The 24,190-nt window shown below is 46.7% G+C and overlaps 1 protein-coding gene across 1 annotated transcript; it reads left to right on the top strand.

Moving 5' to 3' along the window:
* The first annotated feature begins 12,708 nt into the window (after nt 1-12,708).
* Nucleotides 12,709-24,033, top strand: MED4 (mediator complex subunit 4). The gene is made up of 7 exons (XM_084767558.1): nt 12,709-12,881; nt 13,971-14,037; nt 17,623-17,793; nt 19,826-19,883; nt 21,008-21,094; nt 22,498-22,629; nt 23,375-24,033. Exons 1-7 carry the CDS (start codon nt 12,730-12,732, stop codon nt 23,545-23,547), a joined length of 840 nt encoding a protein of 279 aa, XP_084623684.1. The 5' UTR covers nt 12,709-12,729; the 3' UTR covers nt 23,548-24,033.
* Nucleotides 24,034-24,190: the final 157 nt, after the last annotated feature.

The raw sequence follows: 24,190 nt of genomic DNA, 5'->3' as shown, positions 1-24,190 counted from the left end.
GAGGCAACTTAAGAGAGAGCAAGGGGGAGGGGGAGGGGGAGAGGGAGGGAGAGGGGGAGGGAGAGGGGGAAAGAGAGGGGGAGGGAGAGGGAGAGGGTGAGGAGGCAGTCTTATTGGGAGAATTTTACAAAGACAGGTTGTAGAGAAAACAAGCTAGACACAAGTGAAGACAGAACAAGCCAGAGACTGAGAAGGAGACAAAAGTTTAGAACAGACTGCTAGAGTTAGTTTGAGGCTAAGCAGAGCAATTTAGTTAGAAGTGAGAGAAGCCAGTTTGAATCAGTCAGCTTGGAGAAGAGTGAGCCAGAAAAGCTGAGTTGAACTAGCCAGCCAGAGTTCTGAAAGAGATAGAAAGGATGAGTTTATTCAGCAGTAAGTCTCAGAGACTGAAAGCATTCTAGACCTATATTAGATTGTATGGAGGTTAGACACTTCCAGGATTAGGCCTAGCCTAGGTTAGCAGATGGAGGCAGTAAGCCTCTGAGATGACAATTACAGCAGAGGAATAAAAGTTATTTTTATACATAATCATCACCCTGCTGCTGTTTTTGTCAAATCATATACTCCTTGCCTATTGGTCAGTTACTTGGAAGTTTTATGCCATAACCACGCTACATAAGAACTTAGTAAACATTTAATTTGCCATGAAGACCCCGCTTCTTGATAACTAGTGCCTTCATATCACAGATGGAACAGTCCAGGACATTTGCCTGCATCTAGGTTCTAACTGACAGACCTTGAGCAGATCTGTGAAGAGAGGAGTCCTTTTGGATGTGCTGGGGGAAGGGGAAGGCAACATCATAGACACTGCGATATGATCTCTCTTTGTGAATTGAAAAAAAAAAGAAAGTGACCCTGGGTAGGAAGTGTCTTTTTCAGGATGTAGCACCCCTGTTCATGAGACTCCACCCAAAGCAACCTACTGCCCTTTGCACTCCCATTTTAGCACAAATAAAATACTAACCCTGCCATGCTTTGCCTGAGACCTCCGTTGGACACCCACCTGTCTCTTCTGGTCTCTCTTACTTAATTCCACCATTTCCTCATAAAGTATGAGAGTTTGCATGGAGATAGAAAATTCTATTCTGCGGGGATCAACTTAGACAGGAAGATAACTCAAAATAGCTTCAGGAAGTCTCTGAAACTGACAGGATTCACTGTGTCTTTTCCTCCCAGGGAAAGCAGGAAACGCTGCAAAGAAGACTCGGAGACTAGCCCAGCTGCCTGGAAGAGCTATAGACCAGAGTCACCTGGAAAGGACACTCTCCAACCTGTTGAGCTGCCTGGTCCTCCAGGTTCCCAGCTTTGTGAGCTGTCACCCATGCTGGGGAGGGCTTTGGTGATGCAGCTGTCTTGGAGTTGTTTCTGCTCCTGTAAGTAATCCCAATAAAACTCACTGGTTCACCAAGATGGACTTTGGCGGTATCCGTACTTTGGTCTGTTGTGACTCCCTAGCTGGGGTGAGCGGATGTGTGTATGTAGCGTCTCCCCAGGAAAATTTGTCATACAGCACCTCAGCTCCTCAGACCCCTTCCGGTCTTCACTATTTCACAGCTTTTGTGAGTTCTCTTTTCCATCCCTTGGTACATAGCTAATGCATTGCCCTTCTTAGAGATAGTTTCGGTGGCTGCCCATATGAGGGGGCCCTCACCCCTTCACAATATTTACCACAAACTAAGATTATCTGGTCTGTTGGCTTGTTAAAGCTCTGCCTCCCTGTTGGAAAGCCAGCTGTAGAAGGGTAGGGATCATTTGGTTCATCTTCCACTGTGTCTTTAGCAGTGTCCTTAGAATCACAATTACTCCCTAAGTGTGCCAGAAGGGCTTGTGCTCAGGTTTGCGTGCAAGCTTTCTTTCTGTTTGAACTCACTCCCTGTGTCTCACCACTGTTCTCAGTTTCCAAAGGGAAACGCAGACCAGGAGATTATCCAGCCAAACCTCTATCAACAGAGTCTCCAGAGTGGTTCTGCTCCCCCCCGAGAGTTTTCCCAGGATCCTTTTCTCTACCACTTTGACCCTTTCTCAGGATGACTCAGGCCAGAGGCAGAGTTAATGGCCTTTCTTGTTTCACATTTCCTGGGGCCACCTTGAAGCTACCTAGGCCTCTGGTGGGACGTGCCATACAGGAACTGCAAATATATCCATTTTTACCCAGATTAGACAGGATAGGTCAGAGTTGTATAATCTTTGGATTTGGGCCATTTCATTGTCCTGGATGCTGGTCAGGTTCTACACTTCTTCTGGGGATCTAAAATTTCTGACCAGCACTCTGGAACACACGTAAGCCAAAAGCTCAGTTTTTGCAAGCATCTAAATATGCCTCCGTCAGAATTCTCCCTTGCCAAATGATATGTGCATTTTATAGCGCTACCATTTCACATCTGAATCTGGTGTACCCTGCTCTATGAATTTGGTATAAATCCGTGAGAAAAGCCACCGACACTTTTAAAATTCACTTATCCGGATACTCTTTGAAATGGTAAGGGTTTTTGTTCCAGAAGCATCTCGGTGCTTTTGCCAGAGCCTGAGAAGCGCCTCTGGGGCGCTTTGCACAGCATACCGGTACGACGGGAGAGTGTGCACGGGCAGATCCTGGAAGTGGATTGCCTGCGCAGCCCGCAGATGAAGCATTTTGCGCTTGTCTGGTTGAGAACAGATAAAAAGCCTGGATCAGACGGAGCGAAATGTGGCCATTTGGCAAGGACTTCCCAGGGAGAAGAAAAAGCCTGGCAAAGAGCAGAATTTGAAGCTTCGGATCTCCTAAGAGAGAGAATTGAGTGCCTGTAATTAGAAATTTTATATCAGGTATTAGATTCACAAAACGGGCAGGGAATGCGCTGGCAGCCTGACTGCCGAGGACACTGAGTCACTGTCTGCATGTCCGCATTGGGGCTGCCCGGACGGCATGAGGTATTGGGGGAGGGGGTGAGAATTAGACCTGGCAGCTGCCCAGCAAGACCAAGAGCAACATGTTATCCAAGAAGAGGCCCTGGGCCAAGCCCCAGAGACTCTGAAAAGGACAAAGAGCCCAGTGTTCTGTAGAAACAAGTACCAAGGAGCCTCCTTTAACCTTTCTTTGCATTTACTCAAACATTTAGCAGTAAATTCACCTTTGTGCCTTTAATGATGCAAACCTGGGCAGGCCTGGAAGCAGAGAGTGTGCCTCTGGGTGCATCTGACAGTAATTGGAAAGATGGGAATCACGGGGCTGTATTTATCAGAAAGACGGAATGGGCCGGGATGTGAGGGTCTTGATGCGCACACGGTTCTGCACTTGCTGGCACTGGGCTATGTTTATCTCCATGCCTTTGTGGGTAGACTACAGTGACTCATTTTGTGCAACAGGGTCAAATGGTACTTTCTGGATTGTGATAAGCACTCAGACCCAAGGTTAAGGCGGTCTGAGGGAAATTGTGCCAATTTCACTATATTGTTTAGCTGATCAAATGCTTTAGGAATTAAATGAAATTACTGTGCATTTACCAAGCACCTGTCTATCTCATGAGGGCTAACGGGAAAAAAGCAAACTGGTTTGAAAGGCAAGGAAATTGAAAACAAAGAGATCACGGCCAGTCTTTTCTGAATTGTCTCCCCAGAGCTACAGACAGGAAGCCCACGAACTTACCAACAGCTGAAGGAAACTTTTCCGGGAACCCTTGCACATAACACAGCCAAAGTAAATATTTTGATCGGGAAGAAAACAAAGGTTGAAATGAATGTAAAACTGACCTTCCCATGAAGGCTCTGGATGCGTCCTGTGATTACAACACGTGACAATAATGGGCAAATCCTAGGTGTAGGACAAACTGTACAGAGGTTAAAAGACCCAGATGGCGAACAAGAAGATCCATTTCAATGTCTTAGTCTGTCAAAATCAAATTCTGTATAAGTTTTCCTCCCCGCCCCCCCCCCCCCCGGTGGTGCTGAGGGCTAGACCCAGGATCTTACTTGTAGTAGACAAGCACAGTAGCACTGGGCTGCTTCCCCAGAACCTGCACCCTCTTTTCTTAAGGGTCTCACTAGCTCTCCTAGGCTGGCATGGGCTTGCGATAGAGAGGTCTAGGTAGGTCTTAGAGTATAGAGTGTGGGTAGGTCTTAAACTCCCACCTTCCTGCCTCAGCCTCACAAAGTAGCTGGACTACAAGAATGAAGTAGCCATGCCAGGGTAATTTTTTTTTTCCCTTTCTCTTCAAATCTTGGTTTTTTTCTTTCTATTTCCCATTTAGCTCCCTCTTTCCTCTTTCCCCTGCTCTCCTTCTTCTTTTTCTTCTTCCTTCTTCCCCCATCCTTTTCCTCTTTCTTTTTCTTTTCTTTCTCATCCTTCAGAGTCTTAGGAAAATTAGGAGGAAAAAGGCCAACATATTATTGTATTGAAGCCCATGAATTAGGATTTGGCCAAGTCTGTTCCAGTCAGATGGTGGTTACTTACATTCATACTAGTTAATTGGGTGTACTTAATTTATTGATTGCATTAACTTATTGATAGATGGCTGCTGAGGGCAGTCAGTCTCCACCATGCGTCCTTCCATCCAACAGGTCCTTGAAGACATTGGGCCTTGAGACCATTGTCAGTCATTGGTGCTACTGTCATAGAACACCTGAGGCTGGGTCAGTATAATAAACAGAAACACAATGGTTGGTGACCTTGAAGCCAGGAAGAACAGGATGTAGGAGCCACATCTGGGAAGGGCCTTCTTGCTATACATTTAAATGAGGATGTTGGTGACTTCCATGTTTGAAGCTGAAGGGTTCCCACCAGCCTGATGCCAGCTTGGTTTACACTGTTGTGAGTACTCAGCCAGCATGGGGCGGGGGGGGGGGGTGTACAGCAAGATCTTACCTAAAAACAAATAGAAAGGACAGTGATGCAGTATTACGTCTCTCTGGCTGTTAGTTATCCCTTTCCATGGTCCTCTCTGCTCCTGCTGATCTTCTAGGCTCCTGTAGTGCTAACGCCAGCACACTTCTACCTTGGGATTTTATGCGTTAATCTTCTCCAGGTTTTCTCCCTGTGTCTCTGCGTCTGTGTCTGTCTGTCTGTCTGTCTGTATATGCATTGTGAGCACTCATCTGGAGGCCAGGTAGCTTCCTCGCTAGTTTTCACCTTGTTTTTTGGAGACAGGGTCTCTTGGTCAACCTGAAGTGCTCTTGTTTTAGCTAGTCTGACTGGCCAGCAAACTTCTGAGATCTTGCCTGCCTCTGCCCACCAACACTTGGGGCACACATGGCCATGCCCAGCTTTTACATAGCTGCTGAGGATTCGAACTCTGGTCCTCTCGTTTTCACAGCAAGCACCTTTACCCATTAAGACGTCTCCCTAAGCTCCTTTAGGGACCTTCTTGTCTACTGTCATTTTGCTCATCCTCAAAGGCCCAATGCTTAGTTTGATCCCCCAGAACATGCATAGAGCTTGGGAAACATTTGGTAAGTAACGATTGAACCTGTGTGTAGTGGCACAGGCCTGTAATTTCAACAATTGGAAGGTTGAGGCGGACAGATCAGGGATCAGGGACTCAAGGCAAGAGTAAGCAATGTAACAAGTTCAAGGCCAGCCGGGGCTCCATTAGATCCTTTCTCAAAACACTCTGTCGAGAAGAGCTCAGGGTCTGTTTCTTTTATTCAGGGCATATTAGGCAGCGGCACGAGCATCCCAAAGACCCCGAGGACCATGGGAAAACAAAAAACATCAAGGCCTTCCTAAAATACCTAGGAAGCACCACCAGCTGCCAGGATTCAAGTCCCCCTAACTTACCCTGTTCACTTTCTGCGCATGCGCCAGGTCACTTTCTAAAGGGGGCTCGCCCCATTCTCGCTTTCTCTCTTCCTCGCGTCTCCCCAGAGACCACCTCTGTATACCTTTCCAATAAAGCCTCCTACATGGGTCTGCCCGTGGTATGATTTATATCTATTATGTAGTTACACCGCGGGAACAGTAGGGGGCTTGTATCGCCGGCTGCAATACCGATACAGCTCTGGTAGTGTAGAACCGTTTTAGCGACACGATTCTTTCAGTAATACAGCCCTTTCTACTGGGGTAGTAAGGGCTATATAAACCTGGGGGAAGTGGGTAGTGGTTTTCAGGTGAGTGAATATCGTTGGCTGGGGCTGAGACGCTGAGGATGCTTCGGACGCCTCATTTGCATAGAGAGGAATTCCACGTGCTAGGCTACCTGACTACTCAAGGGTGGGGCTTGAATGCAGGCTCAGAACAGGGAGGGAGCAATAAGATCCTTACTCCTGCGAGTCTCAAGATTGAGATTTTTCAAGGTTTGGACACTTTTCGACCTCACTGTAGCTCCAAGCCAGTTTCCCGGGTCCCACAGTCCACGTGCCCCACAACCCTCCCCACAACCAAATAAAAGAACAAATGAACCTGTCAGAGGAAGCCATGAGACACCCACCTTTCTTTGGCTACTGACAACCAGTAAGTCATCAATGATGCCTGAAATTTCAGGGAGACGGCAAGACTTTATTTTTAGAATAGATTAATTCTAGCTGACTTTTCCTTTGAAACCACACCACAATTACTTAAAGAGAAGCAAAGCTTTATTCTAAACAATTTGTTATCCTCAAAGTACAAGGCTGTTAGGAGTTAAAAAATCCGATGTCACATTCTCCAATGGGACTAATGACTTTAATTAACATAGAATGTGGCATTGTTGGGAACTTTTTGCTCTGTTGTGGGGATCATTCTTTTTTAGTTATATTTTTATTTATCTTGTATATGTATATGCATCCTGTGGCCAAAGTACAACTTGGGGAATCACTTCTCTCCTTTCACCATGTGGGGTTGTTGTGGGATTTGCTTAAATCCAACATAGCTCAAATGCCAGATCAAGGCAGATGACAGAAATTTATTGTAATCAAGCCTCAACTGATCGGTCAAGGCTGCAGAACAGACCCTGAAGGGACGTTGTACATACACCATATTTAAAGGATGAAGCCATAAGTTGAGGTAGAGTGGGATGGGCTGTAGCACTGTCCAATCATATTTTGACAGAAGGGGCTGAGCAAGGGAGCAGCTGCCATCTATCAGGACAGGAGTGGGTCCCTGGGTCTGAGAACATAAACTTAGTTGACCCTGCCAGCAGGATGGGGAAGTTGTCCTTGACAAGCTGGCCTCAGACAACCGTCTCCTTACAAGTTGTCCCTGAGATGTCTGGGCTCAGGCAACTGTTTCCTTCCAACAGAAGCTGTTCAGCTCCTGAAAAGCCCCCCTATCCCCCCCACCCCCAAGCTCCCCTAGGGCCTGAGACCTCGAGTTTAGTTTCTCTCTAGCACTGAATGGAGGCTGGAAAGGAAATGGTGGTACTTCGCCTGTTGGAAAACAGGTTCCTGGGGATGGGACTCCGGACCTTGGGTTGGCAGCTCACGTCGTTAGCTACTCAGCCGTCCTGCCTGCCCTGTGGTGTGGTGGGGAAATGAGGAGGCAGGGTCCCCCCCGCCCCAAGAAGGTTTTACAGTGCACCCCATACAGATTGTGAGTCTTCTTTATGTACGCAAGTCTCGGTCAGGTTTAACCCGGTGATTTGGTTTGTGAAAAGCAATTTAAGTGACACATTTTGAGGCTTTATAATGGATTTTAAATATGGTGGTATTAAGCCAGGTGTGGTGGTAGACGCCTTTAATCCCAGCACTCGGGTGACAGAGGCAGGTGGATGGCTGTGAGTTTGAGGCCAGCCTGGTCTACAAAAGCGAGTCCAGGATAGCCAATGCTACACAGAGAAACTCTGTCTCGAAAAACAAAAACAAAAACAAAAAACAAAAAACAAAACAACCCACCACTACCACCACCAACAAAACAAAAACCAACCAATCAAACAAAAAACAACTTGGTATTAACAACAACCCCTGACCTAGTGGCTTCTGTTGTTTGTGTTGCACAGACTGGCCGGGGACTTGTGGCACTTACTGTCTCAGCTTCCCAAAGTCTTGCCATGACCACGAGCATAGGAACATAGGCCACCACACGGAGTTCCCGGTGGAGAGGTATAGAGTTTCAGAAAGCACAGCTGGGAATCAGTAACTGTGAAGCTGGACCTTTTGGGACCATCCCTGGGTGGGTAAGCACAGACGGAAGCTTGGTGTCAAGGTAGATGTTGTTTGTACCCAAGCCTAGAAGGCCCCGAGGCCCATGCCTTCAGGGGGAGTGTCAGAGCCTTTTGCTCCTTGGAGAATGGAGTTAATGAACGCAGTGGGCGTGGCCTCTTTCCTTCACTACCAAGTTATCGGGAGAGGAATGTCTAATTCTGCTTCTCCACCTCACCCTTGATCCTGAGCAGGAGCCTGTAAACTTAATTTGGGAAATGGCTGTGGAAAAGAGCTTTCCAGAACCGAAGCAGATGACGGGCTAATGTCTGCAGGTTTCCAAGCAGCGCCCAGCACACCGCAGCTGTGAGCCGACACTCCATCTGTGCTTGAGCATCTTTCACATTTGGGGATCTGCCGTAAAGCGGGTCAAGGACTGTGTGAAGGCAAAGTAGCGGAAATAAGCTTTTTTTTTTCTTATTTTCTTACTTAAAGGCAAGCTGTATATAATTATAATTTGTTTTTAGTGTCTTTAATTTCCCTGCCTATCAGGTCTTTGGTGAGTTCAACATCCTTCTCAATAGTAAATACAAGACTTATAAGCGTCCGCTTTGCTCACTACATCAGTAAAAGGCAGAATTCCTGAGTACCACACTGGTGTTATGGACACGGTGGAGGCTAGGCTGGGGAGCTGCAGAGTGTCTTGGTCCACGCTGTGCTCCTAAGACAGATCATCCTGCTCTGGGTAATGGATAATGGGAAATTTGGTTGGATGAAAAGGGTGTTTGTTGTCAATCCTGAAGGCCTGAGTTCAGTCCCCAGACAGAACCCGCATGGTGAAAGGAGAGAGCCAGCTCCTGAAAGCTGTTTCCTGTCTCGTGTCTGGTGAGGGCCTTCCTGCTGTATTATCCCTTGACAAGAGGGCTGAAGTGCTCGCCTTTGAGGGGAAGGGCGGGGCACTCCCCAAGACTAACCAACTCACTCCGGAAATAACAACATCAACCCATTCACCCGGGTTCCTGCTGACCTCCTAAAAGCCTCAGTTCTCCATACCATTGCCAGAATGCTCGAGCGCTAGGCAGGCAGTCTGTGGTGTGACGTGGGTGGGCAGGTGGGTGGTCGCACGCAACGGAAACGGACTGTGGAAGCCCTTCCTTCTGAGTTTGCCTCCTTTCTTAGCGCTCCGAGTGGACCAAGATCCAAAAGTGGGAGAGGAGGAAAGGGGGAGGGAGAGTGCTGGCGCTTGGAGACAGGCCGGAATGTGAAATGATGCCAAGGATGTGGGGGAGGGATTCAGAGCACAGTGTAATTATGCAGCCTCAGCCAGGGTCACACTGGAAAGTCAGGGTTTGCAGTCATGAATTTTGAGAATAGCCGAGAGGCTTGTACGTTGTTTTTATTTTTTTTCCTCCGTCTGTCTTCTTCTGGGTTGGTATAGAAGTGTAGCAGGCAATGCCGCACTTAGCCCGGTGTGACGTCATGACAAGATGGTAACACACGTCACGATGGGGAGAAGGCCTGGGAATGTAGCTCTGGGGGAGAGCACTTGCCTGAGACTGAGAAAGCCCTGGCTTCAACAAGAAGCACCAAACAAAGAGGATGGAGAGAGGGTCACGTGCAATGGAATTCCTTCAACTCCTGGAATCCTTACCGACGTGCAAGCCCTCCTTGTACGGCTACTGGGGCTGCTCCCGCACTTCCACTCTGCTTTGGAGATCAGAGTGTGAGACCAATAAATAGGCCTGGAGGGGGCAGACTGGGCTTGCTTTGTCCCTCTCAGGCTTCCAGAGAGCCACCTCACAGGGTCATCCCAGCGCCTCTCCTCATATCTCTGGCACATCTATCTCTTACTCTCCCTGGGGGTGGTGCCATTCAGAGTGGATAGGGCCCCGCCCTAATAACCCTCAATTAACTTCACCACCTCTTTAAAGGATCCCTCTTCAAACTTTCACACTTTTCACGCACAGTAAGATAGTCATAATACAGCCAAACCTGGTGGGGCCCATGGGAGGCGGAGGTGTTAGGTCAGTCTACAAAGAGGATTCTAGAGCACTCAGAGCTTATGTAGCTGAGATCTTGTCTCCAAAAAAAAAAAAAAAAAAAAAAAATCGCTGTGTATAATTGAGAAAAGCTTCCTAGAGCAGGACTACGTGTCTTGTGTTTTGAATATTTTCTCTTTAATAACTGCTGCACAGCTTTCCACTAGACAGCTGATGTAAATAGTAAGCAGACAGAGGTATGCAAAAACAAACAGAAGAAAACAAATCAGCAGAACATGTGTACCTCATGGTCCTAAACTAGGACAGAGGAAAAGAAATGGGGTGTTGATGACACATAGAGCTTGATTCATCACCGCAGGAAAGAAATACATTTGTTAAGGAGTCCAATAAAGGCATATGTGTTTATATATATAAAATCTTAAAATCTGAGCATAAATAGTGAAAGTCATATCTAAAAATATTGATAGTTATTGCCTCGTGGAACAGCACATGATAGAACGTGAGGCTCTCGAGGTGATAACAGTAACTTTTTTTTCACATTTGTAAACATAATTTATCATGATGCCCGGTGGTTGCTGTGTTGACAGGAATGGGCCATAGGGATGGGGGATGGGCAGGAAACAAAAGGAGTTGGTGAGTCTCTTGCACCACGTAGGGAAGAAGGCACCCTGTCTTGTGAGCACAAAAGCTCTGGTCTCCAACACCGATCTCCCCACAACTGGGGAGATACACAGCCTCACGGCTGCATCATCAAGTGTGCAGCCTGTCCTCATTTGTTTGAAATCAAGATCACCGAGCAACTAATGTGATAATGAACTTTCCTGCAGGTTTATTTATGGGAAAATGTGCTCAGCACCATTATTTTTCATTGTTAACTGACTAAATTGACATCCTGGATTACACAGCTGTGGTTATGACTGAATATAGAAACACAAGTCTCCTGGGGAATTGTCAGTTCTGGATGCCCAGGTGGAGTCAGACTCCACAGGACAGTGGGTAGGGCTGAAATGAAGGGAGCACAGTCACTGTCATTGTCCCCACTCTGGTGCCTGGCTGTGAGGAGTGTCTTTACCTCATTTTTTTTGTTTGTTTGTTTGTCTTTTGGTTTTCAAGACAGGGTTTCTCTGTGTAGCCCTGACTGTCCTGGACTCGCTTTGTAGACCAGGCTGGCCTTGAACTCACAGAGATTGGCCAACCTCTGCCTCGTGAGTGCTGGGATTAAAGGCATGTGCCACCACACCCTGCTTTTACCTCATTTTTGGTAATAGTAACATGACTTAGCACAGCGTCCCCACTGCCGATAGCTGGAACTCTGGGTTTTCCTGGTGGGCAGGGTTTTCTACTGTGCTGATTTTCTACAGAAACAGTGGGAGGAAGTACATTTTCAATGTTGACACCCAGTCCCGCCTTGGAATATGTACTTCGTTGATTATTTATACTATTCTTCTTGAACTACCTTACACACTGTTGATTCACTCGGTTCAGCAGTCTTGTTGGAAGATACACAGGCTGAAGGTGAGTTCTAAAAGCCAAGAGAGTGACCCAACCCAATGCCCATCGGATGGAGGGTATGGTGTGCACATGTGGGAGTGTACCGCTCAGACTTTAAGAGAAGGGTTTTCTTTACCTATGACAACATGGATGAGCCTCGATGGCATTAGGCTAAACGAAATCAGTCTGGAGTAGTGGCTCAACGTTCAGCTGGCAGAGAGGAGAAGGTCAGTTCCTTCCTACTTTAGGACTAGCTTCTCCAGGAAGATTCTGTCTGAAAAAGAAAGAAAACAAAAACAAAAACACAAAAAGCCCGCCTCCAGAACAGTCTATGTGACTCCACTCATACAAAATATGCAGAATAGTCAGAGAGAAACAGAAAACGCAATGTGGTTTCCGGGAATGGGAAGTCCGTCTTCTGGGAATATAAAATTTACATTTTACAAGATGAAGAAATTGGAGGTGGATGTTATTTAACAGCAATTTGTTTTGTTTTGTTTTGTTTTGTTTTGAGACTGGGTTTCTCTGTGTAGCCCTGGCTGTCCTAGAACTCGCTCTATGACCAGGCTGGCTTTTAACTTGGAGATCACCCGCCCCTGCCTCCTTCTGCCTCCCAAAGTGCAACTTGATGCCAGTAAACCCTATACATGCAATGATTAAGATACTGAATTTTAATAGTCAGGCCTGGTGGTGCACCTCTTTATTCCCAGCACTCAGGAGGCAGAGGCAGGCTGATCTCTGAGTTTGAGGCCAGCCTGGTCTACGAGGCAAGTAAATTTGGCTACCAAATAGAAGAGTGAGTGAGCAGGGGAGAAAGGATTTTAGTTCCTGCCCTAAATTTACTACAACCTCATGAGAGACTAAATTTGATGGTTGGGACATTATTGTCGAAATAAAGACAAAAACAGAAGTTAATCATTATGAAATGCACTCAGTGTATCAAAACTCTTTTGTAAGAAGCCTTCCATTGTCGCTGAGGAAACAGATGACCCGGCCGACTGGGAACTGTGTCTCTCATCCTGGATCCAGTTGGAGCCTGCCAGATTGGAAGGCACCGCAAACCCTTCTCTACCCTGCAGATGGCGCTCGAACTGCAGTGCACCTCCAGGACCCTAGGCGGCGCTCGAGCGGGACCGCTTCGTCGTGGCCTCCGTTACTCTTTTTTTCCGTTTTCCGGTTCCGCCCTTCCTGCTGCTTGCTCACAGTGCGCATGCGGCGCCTGGTGATCAGCGGGACAATGGCGGCTTCTTTAAGTGGGGAGAAGGAAAGGGAGCGGATGGGAGGCGTCTCGGGAATGGCAGGCCTTGGCAGTACGCGAGAGCGGTTGCTGTCTGCTCTGGAAGACCTGGAGGTGTTGTCGAGGTAACCGCGGCCTGAGAGCCTGCTCGAGTAGGGTCGGCTGTGGCCGCTGACTGGGGAGCGCGAGTGCGGTGGTCCTGGGGTCTACTGCCTTCCGGAGCTGTGGGCGGCATTTTCCCACCTCGGGGACATCTCAATGACGATCACCTGGAGCCCCAGGGCAATCAAAGCTGTAGTAGCCTGTAGGAGGGTCAGATGCGAGCCCCATCATTCACGAACTCTCTGTAGACATTTAAAGCGCGCTCCCTGGGGTGCGAAGTCCTGAGATACTGTAGTCATGGAAGGATCCAGGGTCACAGGGAGGGAGACAGATGTGTAAATCTGCCGATAAGGGTTGAGCTACAGCCTTCTGCATTCCATGAATGGGACTCCTATTCCGGTGGTAGCAGGGCAAGCTTCCTGAAGAAACGGGCTGCTTACAAAGTCATCAGACTTGCTAAGTAGATGGGGCCATCATCCGAAAAAGCTTAGAACCATCCTGCAGGGCGCGGCGGGGTGGCTGGTGTGTGGCCGAGATGGATTAAATTGGATGTAATTCTCCGTAATGTCATGATAGCCTTGTATCTGTCTCTTGGGACCTTGTAAGGGGAAAGCAGCCACCATCAATGAGATCAGAACCGTCTTAAAAGAAAACATAATTTACAAGCTGGGCACCGGGGCACAGGCCTGTAATCCCAGCACTCAGGGAGGCAGAGGCAGGTGGATCTCTGTTAATTTGAGGCCAACCTGGTCCAGGACAGGCTACACAGAGAAACTCTGTCTCAAAAACAAACGAACAAAAACATACCTTACACAAATGGCAGCAGTAGATTTTGCCCGCAGCCCCACAGCCCAGTCAGTTGTAATTCACAACTGAGGCATTGGTGATTGTGTGTTGTGAGGGCTGATGTGTTTCCAGTCACCACAAATGTCCAGCATGCTGGGAGTACCATGGCCTCAACAATCAGGTGGGGCAGAGAGCAGTTAACTTGCACAGATTTTTACTGTGTTGTTAAAAAGGTCTCACTAGGTAGCCCAGGTTGGCCTGAATCCTCCCAAACACTGAGTTTCCAGGCAAGCACCGCCATGCCCTGATGGTTGTTTTTCTTTTAGGGAACTTATAGAAATGCTGGCAATTTCAAGAAATCAGAAGCTGTTACAGCTGGAAGAGGAAAATCAGGTAAGTGGCTTTTTAACTTAATTAAATTATTAATGCCTGGCAGTAACGGCTTACACCTTTAATCCCAGCACTCGGGAGGCAGAGGCAAGCAGTTCTCTGATTTCAAGGCCAGCTTAGTCTACAGAGCGAGTTCCAGGGCAGCCAGCACAGATAAACCCTATCTCAAAAAAAAAAAAAAAAACTAAAAAGAAAGAGGGAAAAAAGGATATTGTTTGAGAGTTTGTTTAAATTTTGTGTGAGAACAGGATGCTACATGAAATCTTTAAATTGATACTTTTTTTTTTTAAGCGCAGTTTTATTTACTTAATTTTTGTGTTTTTCTGTGACAGTGTCTGACTATGTAGCCTTGGCTGTCCTGGAACTCACTCTGTAGGCCAGGCTGGCCTCAAACTCACAGAGATTGGCCTGCCTTTGTCTCCCGAGTTTAAGGCATTAAAGGATTAAAAGCATGCATCACTGTACTAGGTGTATTGATAACTTTCCTTGTATCATGTATATAACACTGTGCCTAAGAAAGTTCCTAGGCGTGCATTCAAGCCTTAAATCCCAGCACTGGAGTGTCCCAGGTCAGCATCTCTATCAGTTGACGTTCTTATAACAGAGATCTGTATATGTTGCTGATTTGTCCCAGTGAAACTTGAAATGATTGGAAATCAAAGGCCATATCACTCTTAGATGCTTTTATACTGTTCCATTCTTTCTATTTGTCTACAGTAGTTAGATATATTTTAGTTGGTTTTTGTTTTTTGGTTTTTTTTGTGATTCAGAAACTTCTTTTTCCTTTTCCTCCCTTTCCTTTCTTTGGGGAGTGGGGGAGGGGCAGATTTCAAGATGAAGTTTCTTTGTGAAGCCTTGGCTATCAGCTTGTGAGCTGTCCCTGTTCCTCAGTGGCTGCAGCCCTCAGAGAGAGCAGGCACTGCACTTTGCTGGTCAGCGCAGTAGTGTTGGCTCATGTGTGTGTGGGGGTGTAGGTGAGCCAGCCCCAAGGGTGAGAGCCAGAGCGAGCTGGCCTTGCCACTCCATCTGTTGTGAGGTGTGGTGGGTACAGGGGTGATGCCCTCCCGCTTCCTCTCTTGGTACCTGCAGGAGTTCAGAGGGCTGGCTCTACCCCCTCACTGGTTGTAGCACTCGGGAGAGTGGGCCCCGTGCCTTGACTGTGCAGCCATAGGAAAAGGAAGGCTGGCCTGCTTCCTGCCAGTGGTGACACTGGGTGGCCTGGCAGAAACAGTGCTGGAGAACTGAACTTGCCTTGGTGGTGTCGCTAAGGGACAGCCAGTACGCTGACAGCTCAGCTCCCACCCAGGCCCAGAGCCAGGGCTCTGAGTTGGCCCACCCCAACATCTACGTCATCTGCAAATGGTTGGGAGGCATGAAAGGGCTGTCCTGCTGACCCAAAGCTGCAGGGTCTCCACGACACAGGACAGCAACAGGGAAACTGGGAAGGGTCCCACTGAGAATCCAGGACTGATGGTATCACAGGGGCCGGAGATGAGCTAGACCAGCGACTCATTCCAAGGAACATTCGCAAGTGAAGATGTGTGGACCGAGGACTGTACTGTGGGACACGCATGGTGTGACATAGTACAGCTGCCGTGATGAGACGCCTCCTGTGCTTTGGTGTTGTTTGTGTGTTTTTTATTTTGCAGGGAGGTTGCAGGGGCGAAGGGCAGATATGAGGGGACAGAGATGGGCAGAGCTGGGGTGCATGGTGTGAAGCTCACAAAGAGTCAGTAAAAAGTGTTTTAAACAGGCTGTTGATGTGTGAGTGGAGAAGCTGGAGAAACGGTGTTGAGGTTTCCACTGTGATTCCCCTCGCCCCACATGGCCGAGGGTCAGGTTGTTGACTGTGCTTCTTTAGTTAGGATGTGTTAAACATACAGCAGCCTTTTAAAACGATTACACAGTTCTCTATTCATTTTGCTGTGCCTGGCCCTAAGTGCAGCTGGTTAAACAAGTTTAATATATATTTTTCCAGTGTTGGCTCTGTTTCTCAACAATTAAACTTTATTATACAACCCAACTATCTTACATAAGAGGGAAAAAAGGTTAAAAGGAAACAAGAACATTCCAGTGGAGCCAGGCGTGGTGGCGCACGCCTGTAATCCCAGCACTCGGGAGGCAGAGGCAGGTGGACCTCTGTGAGTTCGAGGCCAGCCTGGTCTACAAAGTGAGTCCAGGACAGCCAAGGCTAACACAGAGAGACTTTGTCTCGGAAAAAAAAAATTTAAAAAAGAACATTCCAGTGTTAAGTCTCACACCTGTATACCCTTGGAGACTCCATCCTGATCCTTATCTTCCTTATCCTTAAGGTCTCACTGTCTTTATGTGAAGAGTGGTGTATAATTATTGAAATCTATAAAAATAAAGTGATTTAAATTAAAGAAAAAAAGCAGGCACTGCCAGTGCCACAGCCCAACTTTTTCTTTTCTTCCTTTTAAAAATTTATTTATGTATTATGTATACAGTGCTCTGCCTGCATGTGTGCCTGCCCCCTAGAAGAGGGCACTAGGTCTCATTATAGATGGTTCTGAGCCACCATGGGGTTGCTGAGAATTGAACTTAGGACCTTTGGAAGAGCAGACAGTGCTCTTAACTTCTGAATCATCCCTCCAACCTCTTTCTCTTTTCTCTTTTTGGGTTTTTTGAGACAGGGTTTCTCTATAGTCTTGGCTGTCTTGGACTCACTTTGTAGACCAGGCTGACCTTGAACTCACAGTGATCCGCCTGCCTCTGCCTCCTGAGTGCTGGAATTAAAGGCGTGAGCCACCATGTCCGGCTTCTTTTTCTTTTTTTTAAAGATGGGTTTTTATGTAGCCCAGGCTTACTTGTTGATTCTCCTGCCTTTACCTCAGAGCTGGACTTACATGCTGAGCTCTTCTTATGTGTTTCATGAGTATTCAAAACAGTCCGGCATATAATAGCTGTTATTAGTGACTCTTTCTCTTTAGAGGAGAAAATAGGCTCAGAGGGTCTGACCTCTCTGTCATACTGTAGCAAATGAAAGGCTGCAAACGGAACTCAGGCTTCTGTTGCTTACTAACCTGTGTGGTGGCCTTTTGCCGTATCAGCATACGTCTATGTAGTTTACTATTTTTTTTAAAAGCCACTCATTTTCTGGGCTTCCAAGCAATCCTGGGAATGAAATTACAGTTGTAACTGGGTTCCAGTTATAGCTTCTAATACATTAGTGCAGCTCAGACCTCAAAGTTTTTAAAGTTTTTGGTGACAACTAAAATTACCTCAAAGCATTAGATTTTGGGAGAGATATTATTCCATTTTGTATGTTTAAGGATAACTTTTTAAATTTTATCTGTGGAAGATAAATAAGTCTGGTTTTGTTGTGGAACTACTTGTGACAGATTTGTTCTTCCTTGAAGAGTAGAATGAACGGGAATTCCTGATATTAGCACTGTTTCCCAAAATCACCACAAATGCAGATGGTCCGTGCATGTTGTTCATGCTGATGAAGACTATTTTGAGGTGTTAAAATTTGTAAACCTAGCCAGTTCAAGTATGGATTCTTTGTCTCATTGGTGATCGCCTCGATTGTCCTGTTGTCTGATGGAATCAACCGTTACTTGATAGGTTTTGGAGTTGCTAATTCTCCGAGATGCGAACTTTCAAGAACTAATGAAATTAGCACTTAACCAAGGAAAAGTCCACCATGAAATGCAGGCTTTGGAAAAAGAAGTAGAGAAGAGAGACAGTGACATTCAACAACTGCAGAAACAGCTAAAAGAGGCAGAGCAGATCCTGGTGAGTTGACGACGGTTGGTCCTCGAGAGGAAGTTGCTTCATTCTCTCCTGAAAGGCCTGTTAGAAGGGGGGAGGGGGGGACTTTCCATTTTTAAACATTTCATCTTACGTGTATAATGTTTTGCTTTCGTGTCCTTGTGGATATCACATGTGTGGGCCTATAGAGAGCAGCAGAGGCATCAGCTCCCCTGGAACTGGAGTCACAGATGGCTGAGGAGTCACAGTGTGGTTGCTAGGGTTCAAACCTGGGCCCTCTGGAAGAGCAGCCAGTGCTCTTAGCCACGGAACCATCTTTCTAGGCCCCATCCCTTTGATTTGACAAGATGAGCTTTACTCTGTAGTCAGCTGTGACCTCAGCTTCCTTAGTGCTGGGATTGTAAGTGTGACTCACCAGGCCCAGGCAATTTTCCAAGTGGCATCCTAGCCATGGTTCAGTGGACTCCGTTGTCACCTCCCACTGCACCCGCCGCTGTACTTGCCACCCACTTATTTATTTCAGGTAGCCTGTATTACTCTTGAGCCATTATTTCAGTGTTTTAAATTACAGAAATAGGAAGGAAGCTTTACTTTTCTTTGGCCTAATTAGGTTTGATACTACTAGTCACAATCTTGAAATATTTTGGGTCAATAAACATGTTTCACAAGTTCTTTAAAATTTTATGAATTAATTTGCTTTTCCATCCTAAGGTAGTGAGTTTGTTATCCATCAGGGTTCTACATTAGGCTTTCCTTTGTTGGTCTCTACCATTTAAAACAAGTTTTTTACTTACATTTTTAATAAAACATTTTTACGTGTATGAGTGTTTTGCCAATGTAAGTGCACCAAATGTGTGCAGTGCTGGCAGAGGCCAGAGGGGGCATCAGGCCCCTGGAATTAGACTTTACAACTATTTTGAGCTGCAGAGTGGGTATGGTTGCCAGGAACTGAACCTGGATCCTCTGCAATTGGTCTTAACTGATGAGCCATCTCAGCTCCTTGCCTTAAAAAAAAAAATCTTGAGATAGGGTCTCCCTATGTAGCTCTGGCTGGACTAGAACTCTCTATGTAGACCACGCTGGCCTCAAACTCATAGTTATCCACCTGGCTCTGCCTCCTGGATGCTGGGATTAAAGGTATGCACTACCGTGCCTGGCTTGGCTACTATTTTGAAGAAGAAATTTATTTGCTTTGATTGTCCAATTATTTTGCTAACTGCTAATGCAGCTGTCTGGCACTCGTATTACAGAAACACCTGAGCTTGACTTCCTGTTGCCCAGCGGTGCTGCCTTTTTTGCTCCTGTTGAACAGCTTCCAAGCCACAGTGGGGCTCTAGGTAAAGGAGCCTGGGAGGTTTAGGATAGCTTGGGTCCCTTAAAAGAAGGAGACCCAATCCTAAGTAAATGCCTTGGGTTTTTAAGTAAATGCTTTTAAAAATTATTTTATTTTCTTAAGAAAGTCATATTTACTTACCAGGAAAAATTCAGAAAATGCAAGAAAATTAAAAAAAAAAAGAAAGAAAGAAAAATTGCCTTTGTCTCACAGTTCAAACAGTGACAATCCATATCTTGGTCTTCTGTTGTTGTTTTTGTTTTGTTTTTCTAGATAGGATTGGTCTATTTCTTCTGACATTTTTACTTGTACCCTCCCCCATCTTTTCTTCTGTCCCCCTACCCTAATCCCCACGTAAGCCATCTACTCCTAGTGTTCCTCTCTGTAACTTCCATGTGATGTATTTCTAACAGCCATTTATTTATTGATTTATCGTTATTAATTATCTACTTTACATCCTGGTCGTGGCCAGCTCCCTCCTCTCCTCCCAGTTCTACTCTCTAACAGCTACTTACTAATGGGGGACCAAGTCGTGACTGTATTTCTTTCATTAACTATAATTACGATGTAATGATACTAAGTGATGCTTCAGATCACAGATGAATTTCAGGGGCTTCCAAGTCTTGCAGATAGTTTCTGTAGGTGAGTAACCTTGTGAATCAATCTAAAAAGCTGCTTGGCATAGTTAAGAGTAATTTATACCTTAAATTTTGTTTAAATTAGGCAACAGCTGTTTACCAGGCAAAGGAGAAACTGAAGTCAATCGAGAAAGCAAGAAAAGGTGGGTGTGTGGGAAGCCCGGCCGGCTCAAATGCTGGCGAAGGGCTGGGGAGACGGTGCGGTAGGTGAAAAGCTTGTTCATGTGTGATCCTGGGACCCACATACGGCTGTACGTGTGCTCAGGCTTACACAGGTATGCACACATAAGTAAAAAGAAAATTAAGTTGATAAAAATGCTGCTAATGAGGCTGTTGGAAGCATGCCCAGTGGCTACTGTTTGTAAAGTGTGTTGTGGTCCTGCATTGCAGTCGGCACCCTGCAGAGGGAGGGTGCTTTTTACTTACACACGGAGGGCAGACAGCGGCTTATAGAACTGTTGAGAGAGAGGGGTGGGAGTTAAGCTGGAGCTTGAAGGCGAGGCCGAAGAGAACGGTGGTGACCACACAACTGAACTGAGAAGGGAGCCCTGAAGTCAGGCCATGCCAGCACCCTGCCTGCCCGCCCTCCTTGCCCACGTTAAAAGCCTCACCTCATGGGCTCACGGGATCCTCCAGTTCAGATACCGAGAGTGAAATTCCAGGTCTCTGATTTTAATACTTTGTGCGTTTGGTTTACATTCAGCCATCTCTGTTTTCTGCTTGCCGCTTTGGAATCTGCTTTCTGATTATTCCATGCGAGGAAGCAGCAAGTAATCTCTGAGAGGTGGGTGGGCTCCTGTAGCAAGAAGCATAGTGCTTCTCGAAACAGGGTGAAGTTATGGAGTGAAAGCTGTTCCCGGCCCTTGGGGGGAGCTGCTGTTTCTGTTGGGTGCACATCCCGCCTAGAGCCTCTCCCTTGGGTTCACAGAGGGTGTGCACTGCTGAGTTAGCAGCTCGCCCATCGCTGGAGCGAAGCGCTTCCCCCTTTGACTGTTTGAGAAGCGCTCTGCATTGGGTGGCGACTAGTAAGGAGACTACCGAGTGTTGCGCTGGCCTCGCCTTGATGTTACCTGAGTTTGCTGACTGGGCCTCTTGGTTCTCTTGTTTAAAAATATTTGTGATGGTTTTGTATATTCAGGTGTTAGGGAAGATGGCTGAGACTATCCCATTTCCTGATTGTTTGAAATTAAGCATGCTGTGTGACTGTGGTGTATGTTCTTCTGAACTTGTGCTCAGTGGTCTGAACTGGTTTATTTCCTCAACTCAGGTGCAATCTCCTCTGAAGAAATCATTAAATATGCACATAGGATTAGTGCAAGCAATGCTGTATGTGCTCCGCTGACCTGGGTTCCAGGTAGGAACGCTTCTCCGTATATCAGATCAATGTGGGTTTGAAAGTACTGGGGTGTCTAAGTAAAACTATTTAAATGTAGAATGCCCTTATTTAAAATGACATCTGCAGCTGGGTGGTAGTGATGCATGCCTTTAATCCCAGCACTTGGGAGGCAGAGGCTGGTGAATCGCTGTGAGTTTGAGGCTGGGTGGGCTCTCTGGCAGCTGGTGTTGCTGCAAACGTAGATGCCAGCCGCAGTTTGCGGATAATTCCTGACATCGGTGAGAAACATGACCAGGCTGGGTGTGGGTGTCACCACCAAGCTGTTCCTTAATGACAGTGTGTTCTCTTGATAAAACTAGAGAAGTACAGGAATTTGTCCATCCGTCTGCTGCTTTCTTTGTGACAGGCTTTATGTATCCTAGACCGGCCTCCATCTTACTATATAAGTGAGGATGAGCTTGAGCAGTCCTACCTCCACCTCGGAACTGCCTCCTTGCTGGCCTCCCTGATGCTGCCTTCCAGTGCTGGCTCACAGGTGGGGTCACAGGTGTGCCCACCACCCCAGCCTTGGAGCTAGGCAGACTCAGAAAGGCTGACAGGAGATAGTCCTAGTAGGCATTCCAGTCCTTTCTAACATGTGAGTGCTCTGCTCTCTATGTGTCATTGTCACATTTCTCACTGGGAAATAGAATTAAGTTGAAAGAATTAAGATTGTTAAAATCTACCTAAATCATCATTTGGGATGTTTTCTAAAATGCCTATTTTTTCCCTAATTTTTACAAAACACAGATAATAGTATATTCCTAGGAGGATTCAGAGGAGAAACAAAAATGTGTATATTTTGAAAACTAATATATGAGGGGCTGAAGAGGTGGCTCAGCGGTTAAGAACACTTGGCTGCTCTTTCAGAGGCCCTGGGTTCAGTTCCCAGCACCCACATGGCAGCCCTCAACTGTCTGTAACTCCAGTCCCAGGACTTCGGGTACCTTCTCACAGATGTCCATGGGCGAAAATGCCAATGAGCATAAAACAAAAACACATTATTTTTTTTTTACAATTGATACATTATACCTTTAACAAGTGACAGAATAAATTTTCGTTTTCCATAATTTTATTTTATTTTTTGAGAAAAATTCTCTATGTAGCCGTGGCTGTTCTGGAACTCAGTTTGTAGACCAGGCTGGCCTCCAAGTCAGAATTTTGCCTCCTGAGGGCTGAGATTAAAGGTGTGTGCCAGCAGGCCCAGCTTAAGAATTTTAAGTGTAACTTTAGGCAAGGCATGGTAGTACATGATGTAAAGACAACCCCTGAGGAAGCCAAGGCAGGACTGCAAGTTGGAGGCTAGCCTGGGCTACCTAGTGAGACTTGTCTCACATAGCTTGAGTTTTAACTTGAGTTAAAAGCTGTCTTTATTGTTTTAGGTGACCCTCGGAGGCCATACCCAACCGATTTAGAGATGAGAAGTGGACTGTTGGGCCAGATGAACAACCCTTCCACCAGCGGCGTGAACGGCCATCTGCCGGGGGATGCCCTCGCAGCAGGCCGACTGCCAGGTAATGCCGACTGGAAGGTGCTTTCAAGCAGACCGCGGTCTTTTAGAGGTGCCTGCCAGCGAGGCGCCATCTAGCAGTGAACGGCAAGGCTTGTTGCTCTGTGCCTGCTTCATCCAAAGAGCCTGCAGTGGCTGGTCTGACACTAGCAATGGCTGGTCTGACACTAGCCTAGGCCTTCTGTCCCTCGTGTGCATCTCCTGCCCCCCTCCCCAGGCGCTGACCACTCCTTTCTTACTATCCTGAAGAGCATTTTTTTGCAGTTTGCTAGGCATGCTCCCCAAAAAGAGCAAGCACGTTTTGTAGGTGCCATGTGCGAATGTGAAATAACCTTTCTAAGGAGAAAGGACGTAAGTGGGGGACTGCTTTCTGAAGCTTGTTTTTAGCTATCGCTACTGTGTGACGTGTGGGCTTGGAAACTCTGCTTATTAATTCCCAGAGGTTCCTTGAGTTTCTCATTGCAGTTGTACTGAACTGTTAGTTATAATCCTTTTGAGAGACACCACATCAGTAACTTCAGTAGGAAAAGTGAAAGAGTTAGTAGCTAGTAGCAGATACTGTAGTATATATGTGTATGTAATGTGGCTGGCTGTAGATGGATGGAGTTCCTGGGTGTAGCATTGTGAAGCCCTAATCTTAGCGTCCCCAGGTAGGTGGGTGCGTAGATAGAGCTAAGCTCCTTGCATAAAGGGAGGGGGCTGAGCAGGTGGACACAGGCAGAACTGATGTCATGTGCTGCTTTTCCCAGATGTCCTTGCTCCACAGTATCCCTGGCAGTCGAATGACATGTCTGTGAACATGCTTCCACCAAACCACAGCAGTGACTTTCTGTTGGAGCCTCCTGGGCACAACAAGGAGAACGAGGATGACGTCGAGGTCATGTCAACAGACTCCTCAAGCAGCAGCAGTGACTCTGACTGAAGGAGGCGGAGCTGCGCGCAGACTCCCGGTGCTGCGTTACCGTCAAGAGGGAAATGCAAACCACAGACCCTTAAGGAGCAGCCCAGTGAAGGCCGAACCCTGGCTTCTGTCGCCCTCGAGGCAGATCTTGAGGATTACTCAGAATGACTGTCATGCTGGGTTTGTACCTAGTAGTTCAGGAATGAGACTGAAGGAGAGCGGCAGGCAGCTCGTGGAGATTAGAAAGGGCACTGAGCCAGGCACGGCGGCTCGCACCTGTGGTCCCAGCACCCGAGGGGCCGAGGGGCTGCTGTGTCGGGTCAGTGTGAACTACTCTGAGGCATCAGGGCTAGAACAAAGGCTGGAGCTCAGGGAGTGTGATATTTCAAAATACAGAGCTCAGTTGAACTGCAGTTGGCTGCTGTGGCAGCGACAGCATTATCACTATTTATATCTAGTCAATACTGTAACTTGTGTAAATAAACTTGCTTTTGTTTGAATTTTTAATTTTTTCTAAAATTTTTCAGTTTATACACATTTTTTATTTAGGTACACCTTCAGTGTAGGAGGGAAAATTTTAACTCCAGTTGCGTTTAGGCTGAGCTGTGGTGGCACACCCCTTTAGTCTCCAGCGCTCAGGGGACAAAGGTAGGCAGATTGGAGT

Source organism: Acomys minous (assembly GCF_964271855.1).
Source record: "Acomys minous genome assembly, chromosome: 18".
Taxonomy (NCBI): domain Eukaryota; kingdom Metazoa; phylum Chordata; class Mammalia; order Rodentia; family Muridae; genus Acomys; species Acomys minous.
The sequence above is the reverse complement of the archived record's forward strand: the minus strand, read 5'-3'. Positions and strand labels throughout refer to the sequence as shown.